This window comes from Nilaparvata lugens, chromosome 3, assembly GCF_014356525.2.
Source record: "Nilaparvata lugens isolate BPH chromosome 3, ASM1435652v1, whole genome shotgun sequence".
NCBI lineage: Eukaryota > Metazoa > Arthropoda > Insecta > Hemiptera > Delphacidae > Nilaparvata > Nilaparvata lugens.
In genome coordinates, this window is record NC_052506.1 from 17,945,237 (window position 1) to 17,972,125 (window position 26,889).

Consider the following 26,889-nt stretch of genomic DNA (forward strand, 5'->3'; position numbering starts at 1 on the left):
CACTGTATAGGGACACCATAAGTATGAATGAATGATTAAAATGATGAGCATGTTAAATAATGATTTAACTTTTCGAGTGATTTCTATCCTTCTACAGCATAGACAGAAGCTGTATGTAGAGAGTCCTATCTGGATACCAGAAAAGTTGATCAATAAATTTTTTTGTTTTGAAGTTTGACTGTTTCAAAATGTTTCCGAAGCCATATCAGCTCATTGAGCTCTCTATGGTGAAGTCCACGTTATAATGGCAGAGGATGAAGATGGACGAATAGCGATGCCGATTCTCTGCATTTATTAATTATATTTTTACACTGTCATAAACATAATTGGCATCGTTGTGGACCTAGAAAAGGATAGTACCACCGACTTTGTCGAATGATAGACAAAGATAGCAAAACCAAAGTTCATCAAATACTGTCATTATAACGTGGACCTCACTATAAGCCTATATATAGTGAGGTCCACGTTATAATGACAGTATTTGATGAACTTTGGTTTTGCTATCCTTGTCTATCATTCGATAAAGCCGGTGGTACTATCTTTTTCTAGGTCCACAACGATGCCAATTATGTTTTTGACAGTGTAGAAATATAATTAATTAATGCAGAGAATCGGCATCGCTATTCTTGTATCTTTATCCACTGCCATTATAAAGTAGACCTCACTATAGTATAAACTTTAGTGGGATTTATGCGATTATGACAGTAGAGGAAGATATGAAACATGATTGCTAAAATTATAAAAATAAATTCGATCCATTATCGCTTTAGCCTATACAGACCCTTGCAGAGCACCGGAGGTACATGCTTCCTATAACTAAAATTTAATCAGTCTGCTCCCAATTCGTGCAAACGTGATTTTTATTCTTTTATTTAGTTTAGACAGCATAATCTGAGAAGTAGTCAAATTGCATCAGGAGCCATATTTGCGAAAAACGGAACTTGGAATAAGTCCGAACACCGAACGACGGAACATAGCCTTAGTTTTGGATCCAGATATTCCCGATTGTTTGGGTATTGGGTTGCAAATAAACTTTTGACTAATTTTTGATTTTTGTTATTACGTGTAAATTGTAAACATTATTAAAGACTTCTGATTTTGTAAACAGTATTTTGATTTCTAACAATAATGACGTCTGCAGCGTATTTGGAACATTATTTGGATAGTACGTATTACATTCTAAAAATATAAACATAACCTAAGAATTTGACAGCTGCAATGAATAATTACTTAATTTTGCTGTATGATGATCATAGTTTAATTTTTTTCCAACATTAATAAAATTTGAACTCTATTATTGTCAAATACTATTTAACTTTTGAATAATTTTTTTTATTTTCATTTTAGATGTATGTATAGGCTGTTAACTTCAATTTTTTGTTTTTTGGTAAGCCTACTGTACTTTTTCAAGATGTAATAGTTAACATGATAGCTAGATGTAAACTAGTTTATAATTTTTCAGTTTTGAAAGCGTATTACTACTTTAATGGAATTATGCCTCAGAAAAAACTACATTTCCCCCAACTACAAAACATCTTACTGTATCTCAGGCAAAAGTTAGAACGATTTAGACAGTAGTGAAACTTACCTTGCTAAGATTTATTGATATTATACTACATTGCACAAACTCACGTATTTTGCTTTCAAAAGAAAGTTTGGATTAGTAAATTTTATCAGTGTAAATAGTTCCCAATTGAGATTAAACCTAACCCACATTATTAAATTAGTTTATTGTACTTTATAATATATTTATCATCTCAAATATAAACCGTTGTAGCAACCTGTGGGTAGAGGGAGGTTTGTGTCGAGCATCGTACATTTGTTTGAAACCAGAATACACCTACAGTATCCCTGCTTGTCGTAGGAGGCGACTAAAAGGGCCCCTTTTTCAAATCCCTTCTTCTCCTTCTTAATATGCTTTGGAATTTTTCATTTCTAGAATGGCACTATTTCCAATTACTTAGCTTTGTACCATTCTTTCTCGCTTTTTCTATCTGTTGGCCTTCCTTTGCCATATTCTTACTTCTCCTTATACCAATCCAATGTTTGATGTAGACCGTGCTGATGGATGGTGCTTTTATATGGTATTTCTAACGGTTCCTTTAGGATACCAGGCGGCCTCCTGTAGTATTTAGCCTTGCCTGTAAATACGGGACTCTGTCTGGGTCCTCTCCACTTCCGTGGCTGTTTGTGGGAACCACATGAATAAACCAAACCGTAAGGCAACTCCAGAAGTTGCCTTTCCTTCAAATTCATCGGGATCTGCTCCATCAGGGCAGGTTCCTCAATCTGAAATGGGTGCTTCATGAACGGAGGAGGCTCCGTTGCACACTTATGTAGAGAGCCATAAGAATAAACCTAAAAGACCAGAGATGGGTGAAATTCCTGTTGTAAAAAATTCAAGACGCGACTGGTCGTATTATTCATTTATTTCATTCCACAATCACAATATCAAATTAATGATTGGGAGAGAATCAACAGGATAAACCTTTCTCTCCCTTATTTTGATAGAAATAGTACAAATGAGGTTATGCAAATACTTCTATAAAAAATCTTAAAAATGTACAGGGTCATCAACGGAGTTATACCAATTTGAAACAAAATTGTGTCACTGTTTAGAGTGCTATTTGAAAATGAGTCTTTAATATAACTCACGTTATAAATTGACACTGTAAATACCACTTCTGATCAAAAAATATATATTTCATCAAAATATCTTACTACTTATAGATGTATAACATGTAACCACTTGTATTACGGTGCAATTCCTTAGCGGATTAGGCCTCTTGAGACGCGTGGTTAGAGCTGCCGCGGCTAGAGCACATACCCTATAAATTCATAAGATATGAATCGTAAAAGCAGTATTAATAGTAGCCAACACTTCTAATTCATCTGACGCCATAACGTTCAATAATGTGTTGAGTCAGTGTTTTGTATTATGACTCCATTTATCCTTCAAGTGTGGGTAAAGGATTAAGAAGAAGGTATTAAGGTACGTTCATATAATATAAAAATTCAATGAGTGATTAAATTAATGAATTTATCGGTTATGAGCTCCATCCGCGGCGGCTCTAACCACGAGTCTCGCCAAGGAATTGTACTTTCATTCTATAAACGCCACTACCGTAAGGTCACGTCTGGCACTATCAATAATTAACTGATATTTTTATAAATATCGTTCCAGTATATTCTGTGTGAAATCCTACAAGCTCAACTTGTACGTCATCAGAATTTTTCAAAATCCTCATTAAGTTCAGTTTTATCATGTGGAACGGAATACTAAAGCTCTTCCTAGTTTTTCTTGAATGAAGACAATCGTCAGAATTATATTTTTGTAATATGGTACTTTTATTGATGTTTCAGGCTTGGAGCATTTACCAATTGAACTACAACGAAATTTCAATTTGATGCGAGACCTGGACTCTAGAGCGCAGGGTGTTATGAGGAATATTGATAAATTGGCCGACGAATTTCTCAGTAACATCAAGGCCTTATCACCCGAAAAAAAGAAAGAGAATATGTCTGCTATACAAAGTCAGTTTAATAAAGCGAAGGAGTTTGGCGATGATAAAGTTCAACTTGCAATACAAACTTATGAATTGGTGATTAATTATTTTTTATGTCTCATCTTGATTTCCCTCAACAACTATTTATAGTTTTATCACAGATTAAATCATCTCATTCATTCTATAGTTTTATTTAGAGCTGATGTTTTGGAATCATTGAATGCGTTGTTAGCTTAATTGTACCAATAAATCATTAGAGTCCATTTTCCGTAAATGTTGTCCAGAGAAATTATACCCTTATAGTACTAATTCATACTCTGGACTCCTTATGTTCATCACAATCCATGAAATTAATGGTTTTATACAAAACAGAATCCATAAAAACTAAATCATAGGCTAATATGTTTCTTAAATAAGTTCATGATAAAAGGAACGAAAGGTCCGAAAGGAACAAAAAATAATTATCAAATTTACGAACGAAAAATCAGAAGAAATTTATTAATTTGACAATTGCTTCGTTTTAAAAATCAATAAAAAATGTTTTCTTCTAAGTAGATATAAAATCAGACGTATTAACCCAATCGCAATGCTTGTTATCCAATAATCAATTAGAATTGTAAAATCATTTCAGGTTGATAAACATATTCGGAGACTAGACTCAGACCTGGCGAGATTTGAATCTGAGATTCAGGACAAAGCTCTTCTAAGCAGCACACGGACACAAGAAGAATCAGCTACGCAAAAAAGTACATTATTATATTCTTCTATTTATCTTACATTAATCTCTATTCTTTATACGATATTCTTATATTTAATGTTTAATAGAAGTTGATTAATCCAAAAGACAATAACTCTGATTATTTCTCTATTTATTATTCTATTGAATTCAAGAAATTTTCTCAAAAGATAGGATTATTTTAAAGTATCTCCTTTCTTATAGTTTTCTAAATTTATTTTTACATTCTGACCTATGCAATTAAATAATCTCAAGTCACCAATCGATAATTGATTACTATAGGGTAATTATAGAATGGATCTCATTTAATTTCGTTTGCATCAATTCTGTTGTAATCAAAGAGATATTAATTTTCTATATACTTTTCAAGTGGTTAATTGTAAATGTTTTTATGAGATTCCTGAAATTTTAGATACTTGAAGAAACGTCTACCCCGTTCAGTGCTTGGCTAAATCAATTAGTGATGTTTTCCACTTTCTTCCGTGTTACCTCTTAAAAAAATAGTTTTGGGTTGATTTAATTATTGAACACTGTACATGAAAACTTCGAAAAATTTATTCATTCCGGAAAAGTGCTTGAATAATAACGCCTTTACAAAAATGACATTCTACTTTTTCTTTTCATTTAAATGAATGGTTTGAAAATATCTTGGAATTGAGTGCTCAAACTGAAAAGAAAGCTGTGTACTTGGTGAAAACTCTGATACTGATCGACAGTTTCTTGTATTTTTATGAAGACCTATCCATTTTTTTCAAATTCGGGCTTGTAAGACGCAATAAAAGATTCTATAAAAGTTTAATTGTAACCAATTTTTTTAGCTAGATAAAGCAATTTGTAGCATTCCACCTTTACCTCTATTCTTGTTGGAACTAACACACTTGTGCCCTCAAAATCGCTCAAAAAAATTACAAGAATAAAAGAACTGCTTCTTTTCTATCCTATTATTAGTATTATTTTAGAGTTCATATTGTTGATTTCCAATTCAGTTTATTCTTTTAAAATTTGAATATATGCTATTGGAACACACTACATCATAGACTTGCTTTAGAAAATCACAAAAAGTCAACTAATTAGTCAGTTGAAGTTTGAAATCAAATCAACAGTTCATTTTCTACTATATTGGAGAATGAAAGTCAACGAATTTCGTAAAAAGCTTATAAGTTATTATAAAAAGTAATATTCTTTTTGAAATCTTATATAATTTTGTTTTTATCTACAGGAGGAAGGAAGAAGGCTAAAGACAAGGAGAAGAAGAAACGTGTTGCTGGTGGCAGTAGTGCTGAAGAAGAAGTATCAAAGACGGCCAGGAAAAAGCAAAAGAAAAGTGAGTACTTGAGTTTCAATTTCAATGATTTCGAAATTCCAGTTTCATTTAATTTCTAATGATGAAAGTGGCTATGGAAATTTTATAAATATAAATGTATTTGTATTACAGTATATATAAGCTATAATAATAATGCCCAATACAGTGTAATAGAAATAACATAATTTTATGAAATTGGGATGAAAAGAAGTTTTGGACTGTAGTCTGTTTCTTTGTCCTTAAGTTGATTGTAAATGATATATAAATAAATAAAATAGAATTTGCTCGTTTATCTGAGTATTGAAGAGCGTAAATTGTATTTTGAAAAGTGAAAGTGACATAACCAACATTTTGATTTGTACAGTATAGTATAAATTGGAAATGGGACAGTTTTGGGCATGAGCCTGTTGTGCCTTTCCTCATGTTAAGTATTTGTACACAATATGATAAATAAATAATCAATTCAAAGTAGATAAAACTTAGGATTACAGGATGCTATTTTCCTGTTATGAGTGAACTACTCTTGAAAGTTAGTTACAAATGCCTTGTACTTTTACTTGATAATACTTGAGAGAGTGTTATGAACTGACTTATTCAATCTCTCAGTACTAAAATTTAATTAAATTTAAACTCACAAGTATTATTTTTACTCAACACCACTCTGTGAAATGAGTGGAAGAAAGGGCTCTTATTGACTCAATTTCGCCCACAACATGGCCGAATGTTTCAATGTTCATAATGTGTTGAAATAAATCCATCTATCCATATCATTGACCAAAGTTACATAGCCCAAATAGCACGCATGACATATTGATGAAATAAAACGCATAACATATAGATACACATTTGAAGTCGATTTATAAAGTATTACTGTCTGACTAGTAGAAGGTCATTTGGTTGAGGTTTTCAAAATTCAAGTCTTATGCAATTTCATTTTAGCATGAAATCTTGAACTTTCAACTCCTATGTTGACTTTTGAAACTGGTGTAGGCTTACTCCAACTTGATGGTTGATGTGTTTGTTTGCAGCTGGTGGTAAAGCAGGTACTGGCCCTGGCAAGGGGGCCGCACAGGGGGCGACCAATAGTGGCGCCGAGAACAGCCTGATGTCAGTGATGCCAATCGCCCATCCGTCAGCTGTCGATGTACTCGACATGCCAGTCGATCCCAACGAGCCCACCTACTGTCTTTGTCATCAAGTATCCTACGGAGAAATGATAGGCTGTGATAATCCCGATGTAAGTTCTTCAATCTCGTTTTTTGTTTTTAAAGATTATTAATAGTCCTTAAGTTATTGAAGACATATCTTGTTTTCAAATGAGTGTTTTTTACAAAATTTGTCCTCTTTTGCATCAAAGTTCATTATACAGATAATTGAATGAAACGTAGGATGACTTTAGAATGTAGATTGGTTTCATTCTCCAGTTCAAAGTGAATAATTATTTATTAGTCAGGTCATCAACCAAACATAAATATGAGCATATTCGAATCCGTGACTAGGTAGCGCTAAAAGACTGAATGGTGTAACGCATTAGTCATCTCGGTTATCCTGGCCGTTCAAGTTACATAAAATATAAATTCATAACAAAATTATGCAATGTCTACTACTTTTAAAACTATTGATTCTGTTGTCGTTGTGAACCATGTTGACTAAATTGAATGTTATCACTAATTTTGCTTTCCAGTGCCCCATTGAGTGGGACACTGAACCATGTTGTCGTTGTGATCATGTTGACTAAATTGAATGTTATCACCAATTTTGCTTTCCAGTGCCCCATTGAGTGGGACACTCAACCATGTTGTCGTTGTGATCATGTTGACTAAATTGAATGTTATCACTAATTTTGCTTTCCAGTGCCCCATTGAGTGGTTCCATTTCGCCTGCGTTGGCCTTTCCACAAAACCGAAAGGAAAGTGGTTTTGTCCGAAGTGTTCAGCTGACCGAAAAAAGAAATAATAGTATTCTACTGGGTAAGTATTTATCCTCTCCTATTCTAGTGAGCAATTTCTGTATGTCCTACGAAACTCAAAAAGGCTAACGATGTTGATGAATTTGAAATATAGTAAGTATAATATGCAGTGGTGTTTTTGTAACAATGTAGGTTCCGGTATGTAGTATTCTGGGGGTGGGGGGTTAGACTAGATTTAGTCTCAAGAATCGTGTTTTGTTATTTGGGAGCAAGAAAAAATTGTCAGGCGCATGCACAAAAAAAGCACCTTGGTATATGGCTCAATCATTCAATTAGGTCTCATGTCTGGGATAAAATCGGTAAAGTACTTTAACAAGGATTATTTCGTCTTTCTAGTAGCAGCTTATCGAGGAAGTTTCATCATCGTCTGTTTAAAATGTTGTTACTGCTTTTCATTGTTTGATTTTTTCATAACTATCCAAAAATTTACAATGGCACAGCTAATTTGTCACCAATACTGCTTGTAACGTTTTCATTTCCACAAGAATTCTAAATCAACGTCAATTCTGTAATTTATGGATGCTTCATTGGTAAATCTTCTTGATTTCAGGTTCTTCTTTGGAATTCGAATCGTCCATTGTGTATTATTACACCATACTTTTAATTCTTGTAAATATATATCAATATATTATATCTTTAGGTAGCTTATAATCACAATTATATTGTTATTTATTGGTCCTAATAAAATAGACTCTATCACTTACTGATTGCTTTATGTTTACTATGTGCTCTCTGAATTTATACATACGGTTGTAAGTTTTATTTCTTCTTGATTGAGTAGAAGCAATAAATTATTTTGATTTCTCATCCATTTTGTTTTATTTCAATAAAAAAATCCCATCCATGAGGATTATTCCTCTCCTCTCTGATTTAGAATTTGGTTGTCACCAATCCGCTTACTATCTGTAAACTTGGACATCTCAACTCAATCTCAGCGTTCAAATCGCTCTGGAGTTCTAGAGATTTGCTCTCTTTCCAGTGCGAATTCGATATTTTCTGCCACAAGATACCAATGAATTCACGGAGGATCTTCATTTCCTAGAAATTATTTTATGGTTTCGCTCAGTAGTAGTCACATTTCTGCACCTTATAGCCAAGCATGTCTGGTCACATCAAGTGAACCTGTTTGTTCAGGAATTGAGACAACTTTCAAACTCATAATACAAAATAATCAGGAAATAGGAAGTTTGGATGACTTTAATCGCATTTTAATCCTTTTACCAAACTATTATTCTTAACTATTTTTTTATGTATAGCTTAACACTATTGCTGTTTCTATTTTTTGTCATAATACTGTAAATGTTGTCACTTAGTTGAATGTTAATTCAATCAATTGTTACAAAACTGAAGATTTCATTCTCAACTATAATAAATTTGAAGAACAATTTATAAAACAATAGAACGATACATATCATTGAAGAGAATCGAATGCTCTACATACAAGCTCTTAATAATAAAACACGGGTATTATGCATCGTAGAGAGCTACTAGGTTGAAATGGAGGAAACCAATAGAGAGTATATTTTTCATGCACATTCAAGGATGAATATCTCTAAATATATGGAAGATACTTGAAAATTTTGATCCTTCTCTTTTGAATTTACATTAGATGGTATAGTTTAAGAATAAGAATTTTATTTGCCATTAAACATATAAACATCAATGCAATAGGCTTCGTCAACAAATATAAGTTTGAAATACATATTACAATATAATATATAACATGAAAACTAATTATAGCTCACAGTCTAGCAATACTACTAATATCACAGTCTAGAAATTCTCTTAAGTGATAAAATGGATTCTTTTTCAGCCATTTCTTTACCACTTGTTACAAGATTTTTTCTTAGCACTTTCAACATGAGTAATTACAGGACAACATCTATTAAAATTATTCATAAAATTTTCAAAAGCTACATTCAAATTTTCATTGTAACAGTTCTGAGACCAGTTAACATTCAAAAAACTATTCTTAAGTTCTAATAATCTCTCATCAGTTATTAATCGTTTGGTTACAGTCTTGTTTCGTACATTCCCAGTCTTAGAATCTTCTACAGAAATCTCCAGCCACACCCCTGCATGATCTGACAATCTTCCTTCACCCAGCAATGATACTTTACATAAATCAGGTTGAATATCAGTGACAATATTATCTAGGCAAACTTGCCCCCTAGTGGGCATACTTATTCGTACAATAAACATTAAAAGATCTAAGAAGATTTAAAAAATCATTACAAGCCAAACTGTTAACATCCAAGATATTTACATTAAAATCTCCTGCCAATATAATAGATTCACAACTAAAAAAAAACTATTTTAAACTATTTAAAAAAACTAAAAGCTATTGGGCCCATAACTCAATTATGATATTAATCTCTTTTTAATTAAATTAAATATATCTAAAATAATTTTTGTATCCTCTTTCATTTCTCTTAGAATAAATAACTGATTTTCAATATGAATTATTATAGAAATTTCACTTTTTATATTTTTATCCCCCTGATATCAAAAAATAAAATTAGTGATCAATCAATAAAATATTTTATTATCCAAAGAATTTCATCTTACCTATTAAGTTTTTCCATTATCATTAATAGAATAAATGAAATATATATTAATAACCCCCTAACGTTATTAAGTCTGATACTAAAAATTGGAAAACCCCCGTTCCATATTTGAAAACCAGAAATTATAAGTAAATTACCCTGAATGGAATGTCTATTATTAACAACGTTAATTAAAATTCCCCCAATAATTTTAATTAATAAATTAATTAAATTTAAGATATTAATAATCCCCTATTATTTACTCTTATTATCGGAAGATTAAGAGGATTAAATCAATTAAATTTAAAAAAATAATAGCATATTCTTCAATTCTCAATTTACCTTGAATATCCTCAGCTTTTCTGATTGGAAAAAAATATATACTTTCCTTCTTAATTTTTTATATTTTATTTAATTTTAAATTAATAAGACTATTTCAATTAAATAATTCAAATTATTTAAATCAATTGAATTTTTTACCCTTAAAAACCAAAATAACCATAAATCTAAATATTTTATCTCTAAGAGGTCTCCCCCCTCTTTTAGGATTCTTCCCAAAATGAATAATTTTAAATGAATTAATTAAAACCCTTATAATTCTCCCCAGAATTATAATTTTAACCTCCATAATCTCAATATTTATGTACATTCAAATCAATTCTTTCTGTATAAACAATTATTCTTTTATAAAGAAAAATTTTAAGACCAATACAGCTAAATCTTTTTCTATTCTAAATTTAATAGTATTCCCTATAATGTTAATTTTTTGAATATAAACCCCTTAGAAAACATATTCACCTTTAAATTTGCAATTTAAAATCATCTTTGAATATAAGGTTTAGTAAGACCGAAAGGATTTAAGTTATCTAAACTATTAACCTTCAAAGTTGAAAATATTCCTTAGGTTTAAGCCTTAGATTAGTTTAATAGGAGGAAGTTAGCCCTCAAATAAATTCACAATTTATTACCTAAATCAGACACCCTATTTAGATTTTAGTTAATGAAAAAATGGCTAATATCTACTAATCATAAAGACATTGGAACCCTTTACTTCATTCTAGGTATTTGATCAGGATTTGTAGGAACCATAAGAAGTATAATTATCCGATCAGAATTAACCCAACCAGGATCCCTAATTAAAAATAATCAAATCTATAATGTTTTAATTACATCGCATGCTTTTATCATAATTTTCTTTATAGTTATACCAATTCTAATTGGAGGTTTTGGTAATTGATTAGTACCCTTAATAATTGGTGCACCAGACATAGCCTTCCCACGAATAAATAATATAAGATTTTGACTTTTACCCCCATCTCTAATCTTATTAATATCAAGATCCCTCACTGGGACTGGCTCTGGAACCGGTTGAACCGTTTATCCCCCCCTTTCTAGAGTAACATCCCATTCCGGTCCATCTGTAGATTTAACCATTTTCTCTCTTCACATTGCAGGGTTTAGATCAATTATAGGTGCAATTAATTTCATTTCAACAATTATTAATATACGATCAAAAAATATTTCAATAGAAAAGTTGCCCCTATTCTGTTGATCTGTATTAATTACAGCTATTTTACTCCTTTTATCCCTTCCCGTTCTAGCAGGAGCAATTACTATACTATTAACTGACCGAAATCTAAATACATCCTTTTTCGACCCCACCGGGGGTGGAGACCCAATCCTCTACCAACATTTATTCTGATTCTTCGGTCACCCAGAAGTTTACATCCTTATTCTTCCAGGATTTGGATTAATTTCTCATATTATTATACAAGAAAGAGGAAGAAAAGAAACTTTCGGATCTATTGGAATAATCTATGCAATAATTGCAATTGGAATTTTAGGTTATATTGTTTGAGCTCACCATATATTTACTGTAGGTATAGATATTGATACCCGAGCCTATTTTACATCAGCTACTATAATTATTGCAGTCCCCACTGGAATTAAAATTTTTAGCTGAATCGCAACGATTTATGGTTCCAAAATGAACTTTTCCCCTCAAATAATTTGATCATTAGGATTCATTTTACTTTTTGCCTATAATAGTACTATAAGTATTAAATATTCACTAAATATTTTGTAAATTGGATTGAATTTGAATTTTGCCGCCTTTATCCTACGCTACGCTCATTCGTACGCACTCGGAAAGAGTGTGGCGCTGTCATGACAGGTAGACAGCCTCAGCTCTATTACCCATAAGGCTATTTTACTATTGTTATTGTTATTATTTATTTATATTATTCAGTTCAGCGTTTATCAATCGCCGACAGTGGAAGAACCAGTAAATAAAACGTTGTAGGTACTAATTTTTATTTAGCTACAAGATGTTTTAAATTTTAAACTAGTATTATTCAAAGTGAACACTGAACAGTAGTTTTATAATAATGTTTTAGGTATCAAAATGTTTCATTTTCAAGTTTGAAGTGAGATACTGTACGGTACCGGTACTCATGCTTATATTTTATTAGTATATAACCTATGTAGAGATGGATGACCACGAACAAGAGGAGACTTCATGCAGAACATCAGATCATATTGAAACTAAGACTAAACATGAATCGAGTAAAAAATCAAAGAGAAGAAAAACCGAGAAAAGTCAAAAATACGCAATTTTACCGCCTGTTGTAGTCACTAACATTGCTGAATCTATTGGTATTGATGATCTACCTGAGAATGTTTCAAGTGCTTTAGCCGAAGATGCCACATTTAAACTCAGAGAACTGATTAGTGTGAGTAGATTTTTTCAATATAGATTAAATTGAAGGTTATATATCTGTATTTATTTAAGGTTATGTTTATTAAGGTATTTATTTTAGGTAAGGCTTAGGTTATGTCTATTAATGTTTCGTGATCAAAAAAGAAAATTATTTTATTGAAACTATATTTTGAATACTTGACGTTGTTGCCAAGGGATTTCTAGATAGTGAAGTTTCTAGAACACCCAAAAACGTGACTCCTCTGGTATGCTAGGTACCGTAAGGTACCTAGTCTTTCAAGGAATTTGTTCTTTACAATTGTGTAGAACCTAGCAGAGTTTGGGCTGCCTTGTATCTCCTTGGGACTTTCAATTCGAAAAATTACTTAGTAGCCTTCCTAGTCTTTCAAGGAATTTGTTCTTTACAATTGTGTAGAACCTAGCAGAGTTTGAGCTGCCTTGTATCTCCTTGGGAATTTCAATTCAAAAAATTCTGTTAAAGGATTCTATAGCCTGTGTTGGGAAGCTGTTGTGAGTTTCAGTTAACTTTGCTGCAAGTACCTCCAATGTGGCAGCATGGCTGGTATTGTAGCCATATATAACACATCTTCTTTGAAGCAGTTTCTGATTTTTCTTGATGTACATCAGTGAGCAAAGTACATACATAGGCTTTATACCGTGAGGATTCCAAGACTCATGAAGAGTGGCCGGCAGTGATCCCTGAAGTCTGAGAAGGACACTATCCTTAAGGCTTGTATTTGGTAGAAGCTATGGATAGGGCGGCCGTTACATGTCCCCACTGTAGTAAGCTTTATGCCATGTGGCTCTGGAAAAGTGAGTGGTAGGCCATGATGAGTCAACCAAGTGTAGGCCTAAGTTTTCTGAGGAAGTATAGTTTTCTCTTGAAAGTTTCATGCACACCTATTAAACATGATAGACCCATTCCAGTTCAACCTCTTGTCCATCCAAAACCAAGCAGCTTCACTGATTCTTCTGCAGCTATTTGTCGCAAATTGAAGCTCAAAACGAGCATCTTAGTCTGCCCATTGAAGAGACAAATAGCTTCAAAAGAACCAGCTAATCAGCTGTTTGGTTTCTGGATGGACGGTAGGTTGAACTGGAATTATGTTTATCAGGTTTGCAGGAGAAAACTATGCCTCCTCAGAAGCTGATGCACTTGGTTGACCACAGCAGCCTCACCATGGCCTATCACTCACCTTTCCAGAGCCACATGACCTAAGGCTTACTACTGTGGGGTCTTGCACCAGCCGCCCATGATGTGTTTCTCCTACAGAAATAAATCACGTGTTTGCGCATAATACAGACAGTCTATGTGATGACTCCCAAAACACAAATCAGCAGTCAGTTGTATGATAAGTCTCTACAATTTGTTCTGATGTTATGTTGTTACATAATTATGTAATTAAATTTGTAATCTTCAATGTGCTATTATAAGTTTTAAAAAGCTAGGCTATCTATATTGAGATTTATTCAAACTTTTAGTATTTTTTAAAGTTAAATATTAATATTAAAACATCCTCAAATAGAACGAAGGAATAGTACAAACGGACGACTGGAGACTCCAGTCATCAATAAAAACTCAACTCGCTTGGTCATTAAAATTAACTGTACTGTTGTTACATGACTAATAATGATAGCTCATGAGCTGGATGCGATTCACTGTCATTGTCACCTTGTTTCAGTGAAAATTCTTACATAGATGCTTTGCTCCGCTCTTTGCCAAGTACTTCAAGTGATAGCTTGTCGATGTAGAAGTAATGTCAATTCTAAAAAATGAACTCAATAAGTCATAGGTAGTGGATCGGGAATATTCCCAGTGGGAAGGAACTTATGATTTGGCAATATTTCCGAGGTCAAGAAATTTTGGGAATTTAAGGGAATTTATAAAATTGTTCTAAAAATGATTGAAATTGATCAATCCCACTCATATTTTACTATATACTCCTATACTTCAGTCAATGAAAGATTATAGAGGGAAAATTTTGGAACACAATTTTTGACCCCGTAGCTCTTTCAAGGGTAGTAAGGGGGTAAACATATCAAAAGTCCTCACTCCTACCCCCTGTGCTAAGGTGGTGGGGGTGGTTTGAAAGTGCCATATTTTGTTTTTTTGCATATATCTCAAACAATATGCGCCTTTCGGAATTTTTTGTCAAACACAATCATAATATTAAAGCTCACAAATTATCCTACAAGTTTTATTTCCAACATTTTTCCATATCTCTCATAGTTTTCTAGGTATGAGCTCTCTAAGGTATCACATTTTTAAGAAAACCCCTTCCGGCTCCGATTTTATCATATTTTTGGCCTTATTCACTTTTTAACGATCCATTGAATAAATCCGTGCAAATCGTGGCTCATAAGGCGTTATACTCTCTTCAATTCCATCTATGGTCTCATTATTTTACGCATCTCCCAACGATTGTTGCAGCCGTTATAGTGTTGAGTGTGAAATCTTCAGTTTAACAATAATAGACCAATTGGAAGGGAATGTTTGGAACACAATATTTGACTTCGCAGCTTTGTTCGAACTTGCTAGAAGGTTAACATATGAAAAGTCATCATCCCTACTCCTTGAGTTTAAGGGATGTGGGTAGTTTAAAAGTTGCATTTTTTCATTTCTAGCTGACACGCATGTAATTGGGAAACAATGCATTTCAGCGACATGGCTAACTGAGTAAAAATGAAGCTAGATAAATTTCCTACAAGTTTTGTACAGTAGAGTTTTGTGATTTCTTCTTTAGTTTTTGAGATATTCACTTTTAAAAGTGTAAAATCTTTGAAAAGACAGTTATTCTTTCAACTTTCTGCATTTTCAGGGCTTATTATCACTTGGGCTTTGTTGTCATATCATAATTGTCATCTTCATTGTAGTTATCACATTATTAGGGTCGGCATAATCATCATAGTTCATCGTCTTAGTCATCATCTTCATCATCATTAATTAACACATCTCCTGCATTTCCATAGTAACTTGATGAACATTTGTTTTTTTTTCACTTCGAAACTTTTTTTTTCAGTTATGTGTCTGGTGATTGGATTTATTTGTAGTATTGGGTCTGTTGCAGTTGTGGTGGTTTCTGTTAGTATGTTACTGATACATTTTGAGTAATGCTTTTCTTTTTCATATTTCTTTAATAGTAAGTTTTGGTTATCACTTTAATATTACTTTTATATGATGGTTTAATTATATAATTTGATATTTATGCACTCATCAGCATCATTAATTTGCATCATCACTTGATTTAATTAGTTCAATAGTATAATAGTTTAATTACTCTATTATTATTTTAATATTATAGTTTATTTATATAATTAATTATGCATGAGAATTTTCATTTTTATATTATAATTTATAGTAATTTGACATTATAATTTGAGTTAAGGAGGCAGTTGTGGGTTTCGACCTGTTGTCTCCAAAGAGATATTGTAAAAATAAATAAATAAATAAATATTACCCAACAACAATGTATCGAAAAAATGTAATTTTTTTCACAGGGGGTAGGAGTGAGGACTTTTAATATGATTACTCCCTTACTATCCTTAAAAGGACTGCGAGGTCAAAAATTGGGTTCCAAACTTATCTCTCTATATCTTTTTGAGCATTCGTCAAAAATTCTGTTCTAAAATCTTCCCTCTATAATGTTCCATTGACTAAACTATACGAGTGATTAAAAGACAGTGAGTTGTAGAGCATTCAATTCTCTTCAATTTAATGTATTATTTCATCATTTTATGCTTTCCATCAATTTTTATAGCAGTTTTGGTGTTGAGTGTGGTAGGAGTGAGGACTTTTTCTTTGCTTACCCCCTCACTATCCTTAAAAGGACTGCGAGGTCAAAAATTGGGTTCCAAACTTATTCATCTATATATTTTTGAGCATTCGTTGCCTGGACTAGTATCTTATTACAAGTTAAGTGAGCCTCAATGACTCTTGAAAGGTTGTGACCTGTGGAATTATGTTCTTTTTAATATTGAATTAAACTCGAGTATGCTCCTTGTTTTAGTTTAGCCTATTTTGTTATATTTTATAATTTCTAATTTTTGGATTTATATTCTGCTCTAATCTCAATTTAGGGGGTCAATTATTTTTGTGCGGAAAAATTGAATAAAATCATGCAATGAAAGTTAAATTACACTCAATACTTTGTTGACTTTGTTTATCTAATTTACAGGCATTTATTAGTATCGGTAAGTAAAAAAATCTTATTCAACTTGTAAGACATGAAAGTAGCATGATAATAGTGTTGCAATTGAATGATTTATTAAGTGCTAATTTCTCCTTTCAGTCTATGATCAGTCCATGAACTTCAAATTACTGTTTTCTTTGAACTTACTACAATTTATAAGTTATTCATCCTTATATTTCTTACATAAATCTGTTTTATAACAGGTGATTGAGACCTTTTGTAACAAAAAACTTCTTTTTCGGTCATTTTTTATGGAAGAAATTATAAATTTCCTCAAGTTCCCATAAATTCCCGGGAATTTATAATTTTTGGGAATATTTCCCTTAAATTCCCTGGGAATATTTCCTCGATATTAAATTCCCAGGAATTTTACATCACTAGTCATAGGCCTACTATATTCATAAATTCATTGTCAGAATGTTACCTGATGCCTTCCTCGCTCTACTTAATTATGATAGAATTAGGAAGAGTAAGTTATTGCAAAATTTTAAAGAGAACTTTGTAGATAAATTCTAGAATAAAAATACGTTTAACTCCAGATTTCTAGAGTGTGAGATTCACTTTGGATTATTTCTTACCAAATTGAGTATTTATAGGCTACACTGTAATATTGTTGAAGTAATGTTATATTTGTATAATTCTAAATTGTGAATCTTATCCATTTCAGAATTGTGCCACATTATTGAAAAACCAAAGAAGAAAAAAGCTCCTGACTGAAGATGTGAATAGAGTTTTAGAAATAGCAGATGTAGGCCGCATTTATGGACATAACGCTCCGGACGAATGTGGATTTACTTTCATTGAGGATGCTGGAATTTATATACAAGAGGATCATAAAGTTGATGTTGTTGCTATGGCATTGAACGATTTGACTTTAACGCAAAAAAAAGTTCAATGTATTACAGGTACGTACATTCAACTCATCATATCATCAAACCATGGCATGATGCATTAATATGAAATGTTATGAAAGTAATATTGATGTATCTTAGATGATGCCACATGAACATAATTTTCACTTGCGAATGCAGCTTGTTTTCAAGTCGCTTTAGTATGTCAACACGTGAGTGTTTTTCATGCACTGATAGAAGGTGATTTGGCTAGGGAATGAGCATGGGAACAATCGCCAAATATAATACAACTTTGATTATGCGCCTGTAACAATGTGGCACCATAAATAAAAATATAACATACCAATCGTTATGCAACAATATGAACTTTTCCTTATAGGGATACTAACCTGTACAATAATTGATAGAAACATGTTGTTGTGAATAAATAGAACATTTAAAAAGAATACTATGGAATTTTTATTTCATTCTAAGAATTATGCTATCTTATCTCTTTGGTGTCTTGGTGACAAGAAGCTCGTGAGGCAATAATAATTACATTAAATAAACCTATCCGCAGGAATTTAATCAGCATAGAAACAAGTTTATTTCGCGTGTGACACAAATCGCGTATGGCCACAGACTGTGGTATGCAGAATCTTAGTTTTTGTTGCTCGACTGCTAAAAATGACTGGTATAATTCATGATCAAATAAAGATGATCGAGATGATACTACATATATTCTTACATACCTGCTCTAGAACATGGGTTTCCCCTAGTTTCCGAAAAAATGCAATTTATTCATATTTTTAGTAAACTTCATCTATTGTATTTTTGAATATTGTGTACATTTTATTGATTAGATTGCTTATTTGTATATTAATGGAAATAAAATTTATTATTATTCACATGGAATAATCACATATTAATTTCAGAGTTTTAACGAGTGAAATTATTGTATTTGTGGGAAAATTGGTCTGATGTTGGATATTACCGTACGTTGTGATAGGTACGAGAGTTGTGCTGGACCCAGTAGAGCAACGCAAAGAGAAGACAGGTGACGGGCATGCGGCAGCGGCGGCGGCGGCGGCTACAGCAGGAACCAGCTCAAGTGCTGGCGAGGTTGGTACCAACTCAAACGCTGGCGAGGATACCAGCTCGAATGCTGGTGAGGGTACCAGCTTAAACGCTGGCGAGGGTACCAACTCAAACACTAGCGGGGGTACCAGCCCAAGCGCTGGCGAGGGTACTTCGACTGATCCACAGGACACCTCTACCAAGTCCTCGGCCAAGTCCAGCGAAACCAACAAGCACTCCCAAGAACTTCTCAACTATTATATTCAAGTTGCCAGAGCAATATTGGGAGGCTCTACGTCGCTTCTTAAGGTACGTACGTTCATCACTTTCCAATTATACGTCTTAATTGCGGATTATGCCCATACCCCACTCGAGCTTTTAGCTTTTAGCTTGTTGTTGTTGTTGTAGCAACTTCGGGAACCTTGTTGTTTCACTCCTCCGTCTCAAGGCCCATGAAGCGGGCCACCCCACAGGGGTCGGTCCAGAGGCTGGTGGCTGTCAGTAGTGTCAGGACATGAATCTCGCACACCTTCAGTGATTCTGGACATGTAACTGTTCAGAATCACAGAGTAGCCCGACTCAGTTGAGCAAGGGTGGTGCGGGCCCAAGCTCTTAGCTTGTGCGTGGTTGGTAATGGAAAGTGCGTGTGTGATTTGCTGAGATAGTTAAATGTCCACGCCTATCGGTGGAACCTAACTTCGAGTTAATGTCTCTACTATTGTTCTTCACGAACGTTTTGTTCACTATATAAGTTTTATTAAATAAATAATTGAATGGGATAAATTTCAGTCGTTGAATTTAAAAAGTATATTTTTTCATGTTTGTTGCTAATTATGAAGATTGAGTGATATCAGCCATATCACATTCATATTTTTCATGTTATCTCATCAATATCATCCAATCTCTTTTTAATGTATAAGTATTTTAATAGTAATTATGAATTATTTAAACGTGAATATGTATCCTCATTTCTGACTATGGTATTTTATCTAAATTCGAAAGAGAAATAGCTCAAGGTTCGGCTTTTTCTCCTCTTCCAATCACTTTCAATGATAAGTGTTAGTACAAATTGAGAATAAAGAAAGTTGAAAATAGCTGTCACATTGAGAAAGCTTCATTCTCAGAAAAGCATGCTAATTCCACTTTTGATAGCAGAGGTGAATTCTTGAGACTTATTATCACGTACATAAAGTGAAAGTGGCTTGTTGAAATTGGCTGGAAGCGCGGTACTCTTCGATCCAGTAACCCAATTACTGTGGTTGGATAAATCTTCAAGCGTCTCTTGTAAAAAACATCACAAATTAGGCTACAACTTGCTCTAAACATGAAATACGCAAAATAGATTGTATGACAGATTTCGAATGTTTCTTTTTTGGTTCGCTACTTTGCTCCTAAAAAAGTGTTTATTGTGTTCATAATTGAATCGGCCTGAGGAGAAAGGGAACATGTCAAAATGTTTCATTTTTTATGGTTGAAATGAGTTGTTTACTGTGGGATACATCGATTGGAGTTGAAAGGGAACATGTCAGCATTCTCTTCATACGAGAAACATATATCGTATTTTTGCTGTACTGGAGTGAAAGGGAACTAGTCATGCCACACATGTTCCCTTTCAACGCCGAACATTCGAAAATTAGCTGTTTGTCAGTTGTGATTTTTATGCTATTGTTAGGTTACCTTTGACTCACGCGTTGCTTTGAGGTTAGATTGCTTTCGGTTGAGGTGTTTATTGTAAATGTTGAAGAGTGATCATTTATAATATCATCATGCGTAATAGGAAGTTAACAAAAAACTCAATTTTAAGGGGTGAATCTTATAAAAGCGCTTATACTGGATTAAAATTGTTGTCTTAAAAGAGTTTGCACCCTAATGACAAAATACAATATTGAAATTATCAATACTTTTATCTTTATTAAGTTTTTTCTCTCCCCTGAAAAATTCTGATTTTTGACATGTTCCCTTTCTCTTCAGACTGATTCAATTATATGCATTGTTTCAAAATTGTATGCTTTTTATGAAAATGTCCATTGTATTCTTGCTCATGAATGATATGCATTATTATTTTGACAGGTGGCTTTGAAAGATTTGATGAGTAATCCTCGTATCGGACCTGTGTGTCCTTATTTCTTTAACTTGATAGCACTTTCAATAAATAAGCTTCCGAGGCACGATTGGCTTACCAACGCCCTCCTGTCGACTGTTGAGGCTATCCTCGAGAATCCTTATGTTGATCCAAGCAGCTATCTTGCGGTAATTGTGTGTTGTTTATATTCCATTATTTTTCACTGATTTCCATGTCCTCTCTACCACTCAACCTCGACACATACATGGTAACACAAATACTAACAAAAATATTTCATACGATTACCTTTCAAAATTAAATGCTTGCTATGTCTTGCTTTTTTCTTTCTGCTGAAAAATTAAGTAGGTTTTTTCATAAATCAGTTCAAAGTTCAAACAAACAACTAAATATAAATAGTAGATAATCTCACCAGATAATTTGGAGAACAACTATAGATAAACCCACTTCTAGGTAGTAGTAATGTTGAGATCTTCTGAGGAGTCTATTCTCTATTAGTCAATTAATAACATTCTACCGGTGCTTGGTATAAATATAATAGCACCAAAAATCGTTTGTGAATGGTTAAATCTTCCACATAAATTTTGTGGTAGTTGTTGCATGATGAGAATTCGAGAGAACAAGAGTTGCTCTTTATTTTGGAGAGTCGAAATTACACCTTGATATCTCTTTGTGGCAAGGGTGTTAGTTTGGGCCAGCCACCCTATTTGGATTTCTAGTAAGGGAATAGGAAGGAAAATCAATGAGTAGAAAATCTGCTCAAAACATTTTCTTGAACAACAAATTTCTCTTGAGTTCTTTTGTTGCCTTCATTTGGAAGATGATACAGTTCCATCGAACATCCTATTGGGGTGTGTGTTAGGCGAAGTCTAAAAGAAATCTATTTATCTGTTACTATTTTGAAAAATGAAGTCCAATAGTAGAATCTAAAAAAATGATTCAGTCAAATCCATTGTGTATTATTTTTCAGTGTGATATTGATTGAAAACTTCTTTCATTTCAGGCTAAAAGAACAATCAATTCGCTTCTTGTAATTGCGATTGAACCAAAAGTAGCAAAAAATTGCGATGACTTCCTCTTGAGGACAAGAGCCGCACGTTTGTTATCGGAGGTAATGTACCCCAAAATGCAATTAATTGTCATATAAATGAACTATTCACACTAGAAGTTGTTCAATGGATAATGCTTAATAGGAAGGAGTTATAGTAGATACTTTGTCAAAACCACAGCATTCTTCAGAATAGTTACACTCGTTACACATATTTATTTCAAAACTTATATAACCATCAAGGTCGTATATCACAGTAATGCCAAAAGGCATATTTTCTGCTCGCTGATCAATCATAAAAACATTACACTACATTTGCATGTATACTACATACATTTGTTGTATCACTCCAGTGATGATAGATGAGAATCCAGTGTAATAGATTGTAATGTTGGGATGAAAAGTTGAGAATGAAGTTTTTTGTCATACACCTGTCAACAATGCAGTTGTCATTGATTGGAGACAGTGGTATCATACTTCACTGGAAAACTATTCTTATTTTCAAAATCTTACTTTTTTAAGAGAAATATCTTATTGCTTTATAATGATGTAGACTATCATAGTCAACCCCATGAAAGTAGCTCGATGGAATTTGGAACATATGAGTGCAACGTTGCCAAATAAGAGTTGATCAACGATGTCTCAGCTGATTATAAATGAGAATCTATAAAAATAAAAGCGAAATGGCATTGATTCAATCACTCACATTCATAATCAACAAAACTAAAAATCCACTGGACCAAATACGCTCAAATTTGACAGACTTGTTCAGTTGGCCATCTGGAGGCGCACTAAGAACGGATTTGAAAAAATCCAAAGATAGGCCCAAAAACCTGCGTTTTCTCAGCTTTTTCAAGAACATTAATTGGCAAAAAGTGTTCAAACTTTGTACACAGGCTCAGCTGAGGTATAAAAATGTTGTATTGGAAGTTAAGTTCCGCCCAAGATCGGCGGTTTTCCTTAGTTTTCTAGGCCTTCTCAAGAACTAGACAGATCATTTTAAAATTTCGTATAGAGTTCAGCAAGAGTCTAGAAATTTATTCTCATGCAACTCAGAATTACGACAAAGATACGCACAATATAGACGATTTTACAGCGTTTTCAAAGAGTGTTTCTTTTCTCAAGTTTCTCATTGAGTTTTCAAATTATTTTTCTACATTTCTCAAGCAAATTCATACTTAATAGGGTTAGATATGGATGCTTGTTAAGTTGTTCATATCATTCCTGTTTCAAATTTCATAAGAACCATTAGACTGAAATACATTAATTTTCAAAATACCTCACCAAGTCTCTAATTGAGAAAGAACTGAATATTTTTTTTTGTTAATACAATTACAAATCATATGAATATGATCAGGAAAGAACAACAGGCATAGCCAAAAACTATTATGCTCCCAAATTTTGATATATAATAACATGTCCATAAAAATAGGTTATGTTCTACTGTGGAAAGTTAAAGTTCAAATTTCTGTCCAAAAAATATATGAGCTGAAAATTTTGAATGATTAAAACACCAAATTATAGTCAAATATTGCACTTAATATCACCGCACATTGAATAAATTAAGTTATTTTGGAAAAGTTTGAAGCCAAAAATATACACACAACTTTCCACTAAGCACAGCACATTATTATTCATTAATTTTGATAAAAATAAAGAGTTTTGCAACCCTGCACTACATAATTCAAAGAAAACTGGTGATTGAATCGAGCCTGAAAGTCCTTTTAGTACATTTTGACGGAAGGGAGATAACTCAAATGAAAAATGCAGGCGACCGAATCGAGCCTGCTGGTCCTATTTCTGGATAATCCAACCGGGGACCAGGGGGCGGAGCCTCTCTGTTAATTAATATTTTTATAATACACCTGACAAATCGGCAACGTCTAATTTCCATTGGACTTTTTTCGTGTCGTTGATAAAGTTTTTGTTTCACAAGGAATTCGGACTTGATCATCTCAATACCAAACATATGCAGAAGATTTATAATAGGAGATAGGCTTCTCTATTGCATATATCATACACACGTTGTTTAGATGAAAACGGTAGGGGTCACGAAATGTGTGTGCAGTGGCCTGCCAGCCACGTAGATTGCGTCATCGCCGCCAACCGAGGTTTTTAACACCTATTGGCAATTTATGAAACTTATATAAAATGACGTCAGCCACACCGGAAACTGAGCACAAATATTCGCGTGACACCTACCGGCTTCTTCTAAAGACCTGGGAGTCCGGTCTCACCAGGTGTCAAACTATCAAACGATAAACCGAAAAACTTCAATAAATAACAACTATATACCGTGATCATACATACTCTTTGATCTCATGAGCAACAGTTTATTGTTCATTAATTTTTAATCTTTTCCTTTTTCAGGTTCTAGATGCTTGGAACATAGACCAGAAAATTCAAAATGATATTGTAAGGCAATTGATGCAATTATTGCTGGATAAGAAAATCTCGCTGCAGACTCAGTTTGGTGCTATATACAGTCTCATTTCTCTGGAACACTTTTCACTCAGTTCGCATTTTTGGCCTGTTATCGGCAGATACATTCCAATTTTGGAAGAAAAGCAAAACTCTGACGTGCTGCTTGCCACGCAAGTGGGAGGCTGCATACAGCTGGCAGCTGCAAAAATGTACATAGACGAGTGGACTCAGGATGTCACCGTTGACGAATGGAAGCGGAGACTGAAAGTGGATCACATGCTCTATGAGCATTTCGGCGACGCACTTGTGCCCATCCGACAAGACTTCTCCATAACAGGCCCTTATTTCTACTCGAAACCCAATGGCAATTTCGAAGAATCATTTCCAACTGAAGAAGAAGATCAACCAACTTACGAACCTACTTCTGCAGTAAACATGGAAGTAGAGGACACTAGTTCCAATAATGTCACTCCTGCAATCAATTTCACGAAAAATAGTCCAATTGTTTTCAAAATTGAACATGCACGTCAAATCGAACTAAAAATGAATAGGAAACTCTGTAGTATTCAAATGCCCCTCTATACTGAATCTCCTAAAAGCTTTCGTTCTATTTGGAATAGACAAACGCTGTACAAAAATACAAGGACAATAAAATACTGTGTCGAATCACATTTGAAAAGTCCAGCTGGTTATCTATATTTGATTTTGTAATAATACAGTTAAAAATAGCATTTTTTTGCGGGATGTAATTGAATTAAAAGTACTTCAATTTGCCAACAAAAAGTAAATAAACTTTTTTGTTACTCCAAATATCAACGGAAAATGATTTCAATGTTATAAAAAATAACATTTAGCTCACTATTAATGTACAGAATTCCAGGGCCCAAGGCCGGTCCCGACGCTGCAACTCATCTGATATTAATTAATAATGAAGATCTAAATCTTGTAAAGATGGAAATAGATTATTAATATTGTGACTTTACATTTTCATTTCGATACGGTATCCAAATTTTAAATCACCATTGTGATAAATGCATCATTTATGTAAAATCTATTGTTCACCATTGTGGTAAATGTACCATTTATGTAAAATTTATTGTTGTGTAACATTTATGTAAAATTCATTTTTGTGTAACATTTATGTAAAATTCATTGTTGTGTAACATATGTATCATATGTAAAGTTTTACAATACCGTATTTCTACGATAAAAATCGAGTTTTTTAGTCTTATCTATTGATTCCAGACTACCTCCTCATATAATATATTTTCAAATATCCTAGTAATATTCTCTGGTGGATAGTTTAGTTCAAGTTTGAACTTGCCATCGTTAGCATTCAATGAAGACATTGATACTTATTGAATCCTTCGTCGTTGGCTGGCATGACCAGACAGACTGTGTCAAAGAAGCCGAGTAGGTCCCCTTAGATTCTGGTGAGAACATGGACCTTTGGAGAATAAAGGCTCATCCTCCAGTTCTGTCAGCGAAATGGTCTGCTCCACCAGTCGCTCCTTATCATGCGTTTGAAAATATTTTTTTCAGCATCCTTCATAGACTTTGGGGAGCTGATTGAACAATTCAAGAGCCGCTATGTGGAAGCTCCTCTGAGTCCTTGTCAGTCTGCTACGGCGTATGTCCAAATTCCCTACATCTCGGGTTTGGTGAACATGTAGTCCTATATTACTCATTTCTTCAGACTGTCCACTTTGTCTTTTACATACGGTAACTATTTCCATAGAAATCATGTTACTGCGCTAGTTTTTAACATGACCTTGACCGAGCTTGAGCTTGGTGAACCGGGCATGAGAGAAACATCTGAACATGAAGCTTTGCAGTCATGATGCGAGTTGCTGACTAGATGTACTGTATTCGCACGTTCACTGGACGCACCTCTCCCGGTTACACTTGTGCAAAAGCTGCTGTCCAAACCAAAACATAAACCTCTATATATAGCCTACGGTACTGATTCCGCATATTTTGGTTGGTATTAGGAATACCAATCTGACAGTGAATCTGAGGGGGTTGCAGGGTGCCTACTAACTTCGTAATGCTCTCGAAATCTATGTTCCTCGATGTAGGCTAAGTAAGGCTCAGATCAGAACTGTTATCCTAATATTGCTATTAAAATGTTTAACATGCTACCTCCATCTGTGCGTCATTTGAGTGACAGTGAGTTTAAGAGGAGACCTCAAGTCCTGGCTGAGTGCCAGACCATACTACTCATTGAGTGAATTTTTTCAGGATTCTATAGTTGATATTTAGTGGCCATCACCGTGTTTAGCCATCTTTGCCATCATATGTTTTATTTTTTGACGTGACAGTGTTGTCAAAAACTTTTGTGTGAAATTGTATATTTTTGACGTGATGACCTACTCAGCGCATCTGGCTGGCTAATGGTCCTATGAATGAAGATTTGAGATTATTTACATCAACTTGATGCCTGTGGTGTAGGAAGGAATGT

The 26,889-nt window shown here is 33.6% G+C and overlaps 2 protein-coding genes and 1 long non-coding RNA gene across 5 annotated transcripts; all 3 read left to right on the forward strand.

The window, feature by feature from the left end:
• The first annotated feature begins 886 nt into the window (after window positions 1-886).
• On the forward strand, window positions 887-12,004 carry LOC120350343. Its single transcript, XR_005570691.1, has 3 exons — window positions 887-898; window positions 10,978-10,981; window positions 11,734-12,004. It is a non-coding gene; the product is annotated as an uncharacterized LOC120350343 (long non-coding RNA).
• On the forward strand, window positions 960-8,317 carry LOC111047816 (inhibitor of growth protein 4). 2 transcript variants are annotated; one of them, XM_022333667.2, is made up of 7 exons: window positions 960-1,165; window positions 3,364-3,602; window positions 4,138-4,252; window positions 5,462-5,566; window positions 6,574-6,782; window positions 7,400-7,515; window positions 8,065-8,317. In XM_022333667.2, exons 1-6 carry the CDS (start codon window positions 1,129-1,131, stop codon window positions 7,499-7,501), a joined length of 807 nt encoding a protein of 268 aa, XP_022189359.1. In that variant the 5' UTR covers window positions 960-1,128; the 3' UTR covers window positions 7,502-7,515; window positions 8,065-8,317. The 2 variants fall into 2 exon arrangements, with proteins under 2 accessions (XP_022189359.1, XP_039279083.1); XM_039423149.1 differs by lacking the exons at window positions 7,400-7,515; window positions 8,065-8,317 and adding an exon at window positions 7,230-7,298.
• Window positions 12,005-12,238: 234 nt separating the features above from the next.
• On the forward strand, window positions 12,239-25,644 carry LOC111047830 (transcription initiation factor TFIID subunit 6). Of its 2 annotated transcripts, none has more exons than XM_039423150.1 (6): window positions 12,239-12,792; window positions 17,637-17,874; window positions 18,809-19,185; window positions 20,947-21,126; window positions 21,960-22,067; window positions 24,375-25,644. In XM_039423150.1, the coding sequence occupies exons 1-6, from the start codon at window positions 12,550-12,552 to the stop codon at window positions 25,137-25,139; spliced, it is 1,911 nt and encodes a 636-aa protein (XP_039279084.1). In that variant the 5' UTR covers window positions 12,239-12,549; the 3' UTR covers window positions 25,140-25,644. The 2 variants fall into 2 exon arrangements, with proteins under 2 accessions (XP_039279084.1, XP_039279085.1); XM_039423151.1 differs by having other exon boundaries at window positions 12,239-12,358.
• The last annotated feature ends 1,245 nt before the right edge of the window (window positions 25,645-26,889 follow it).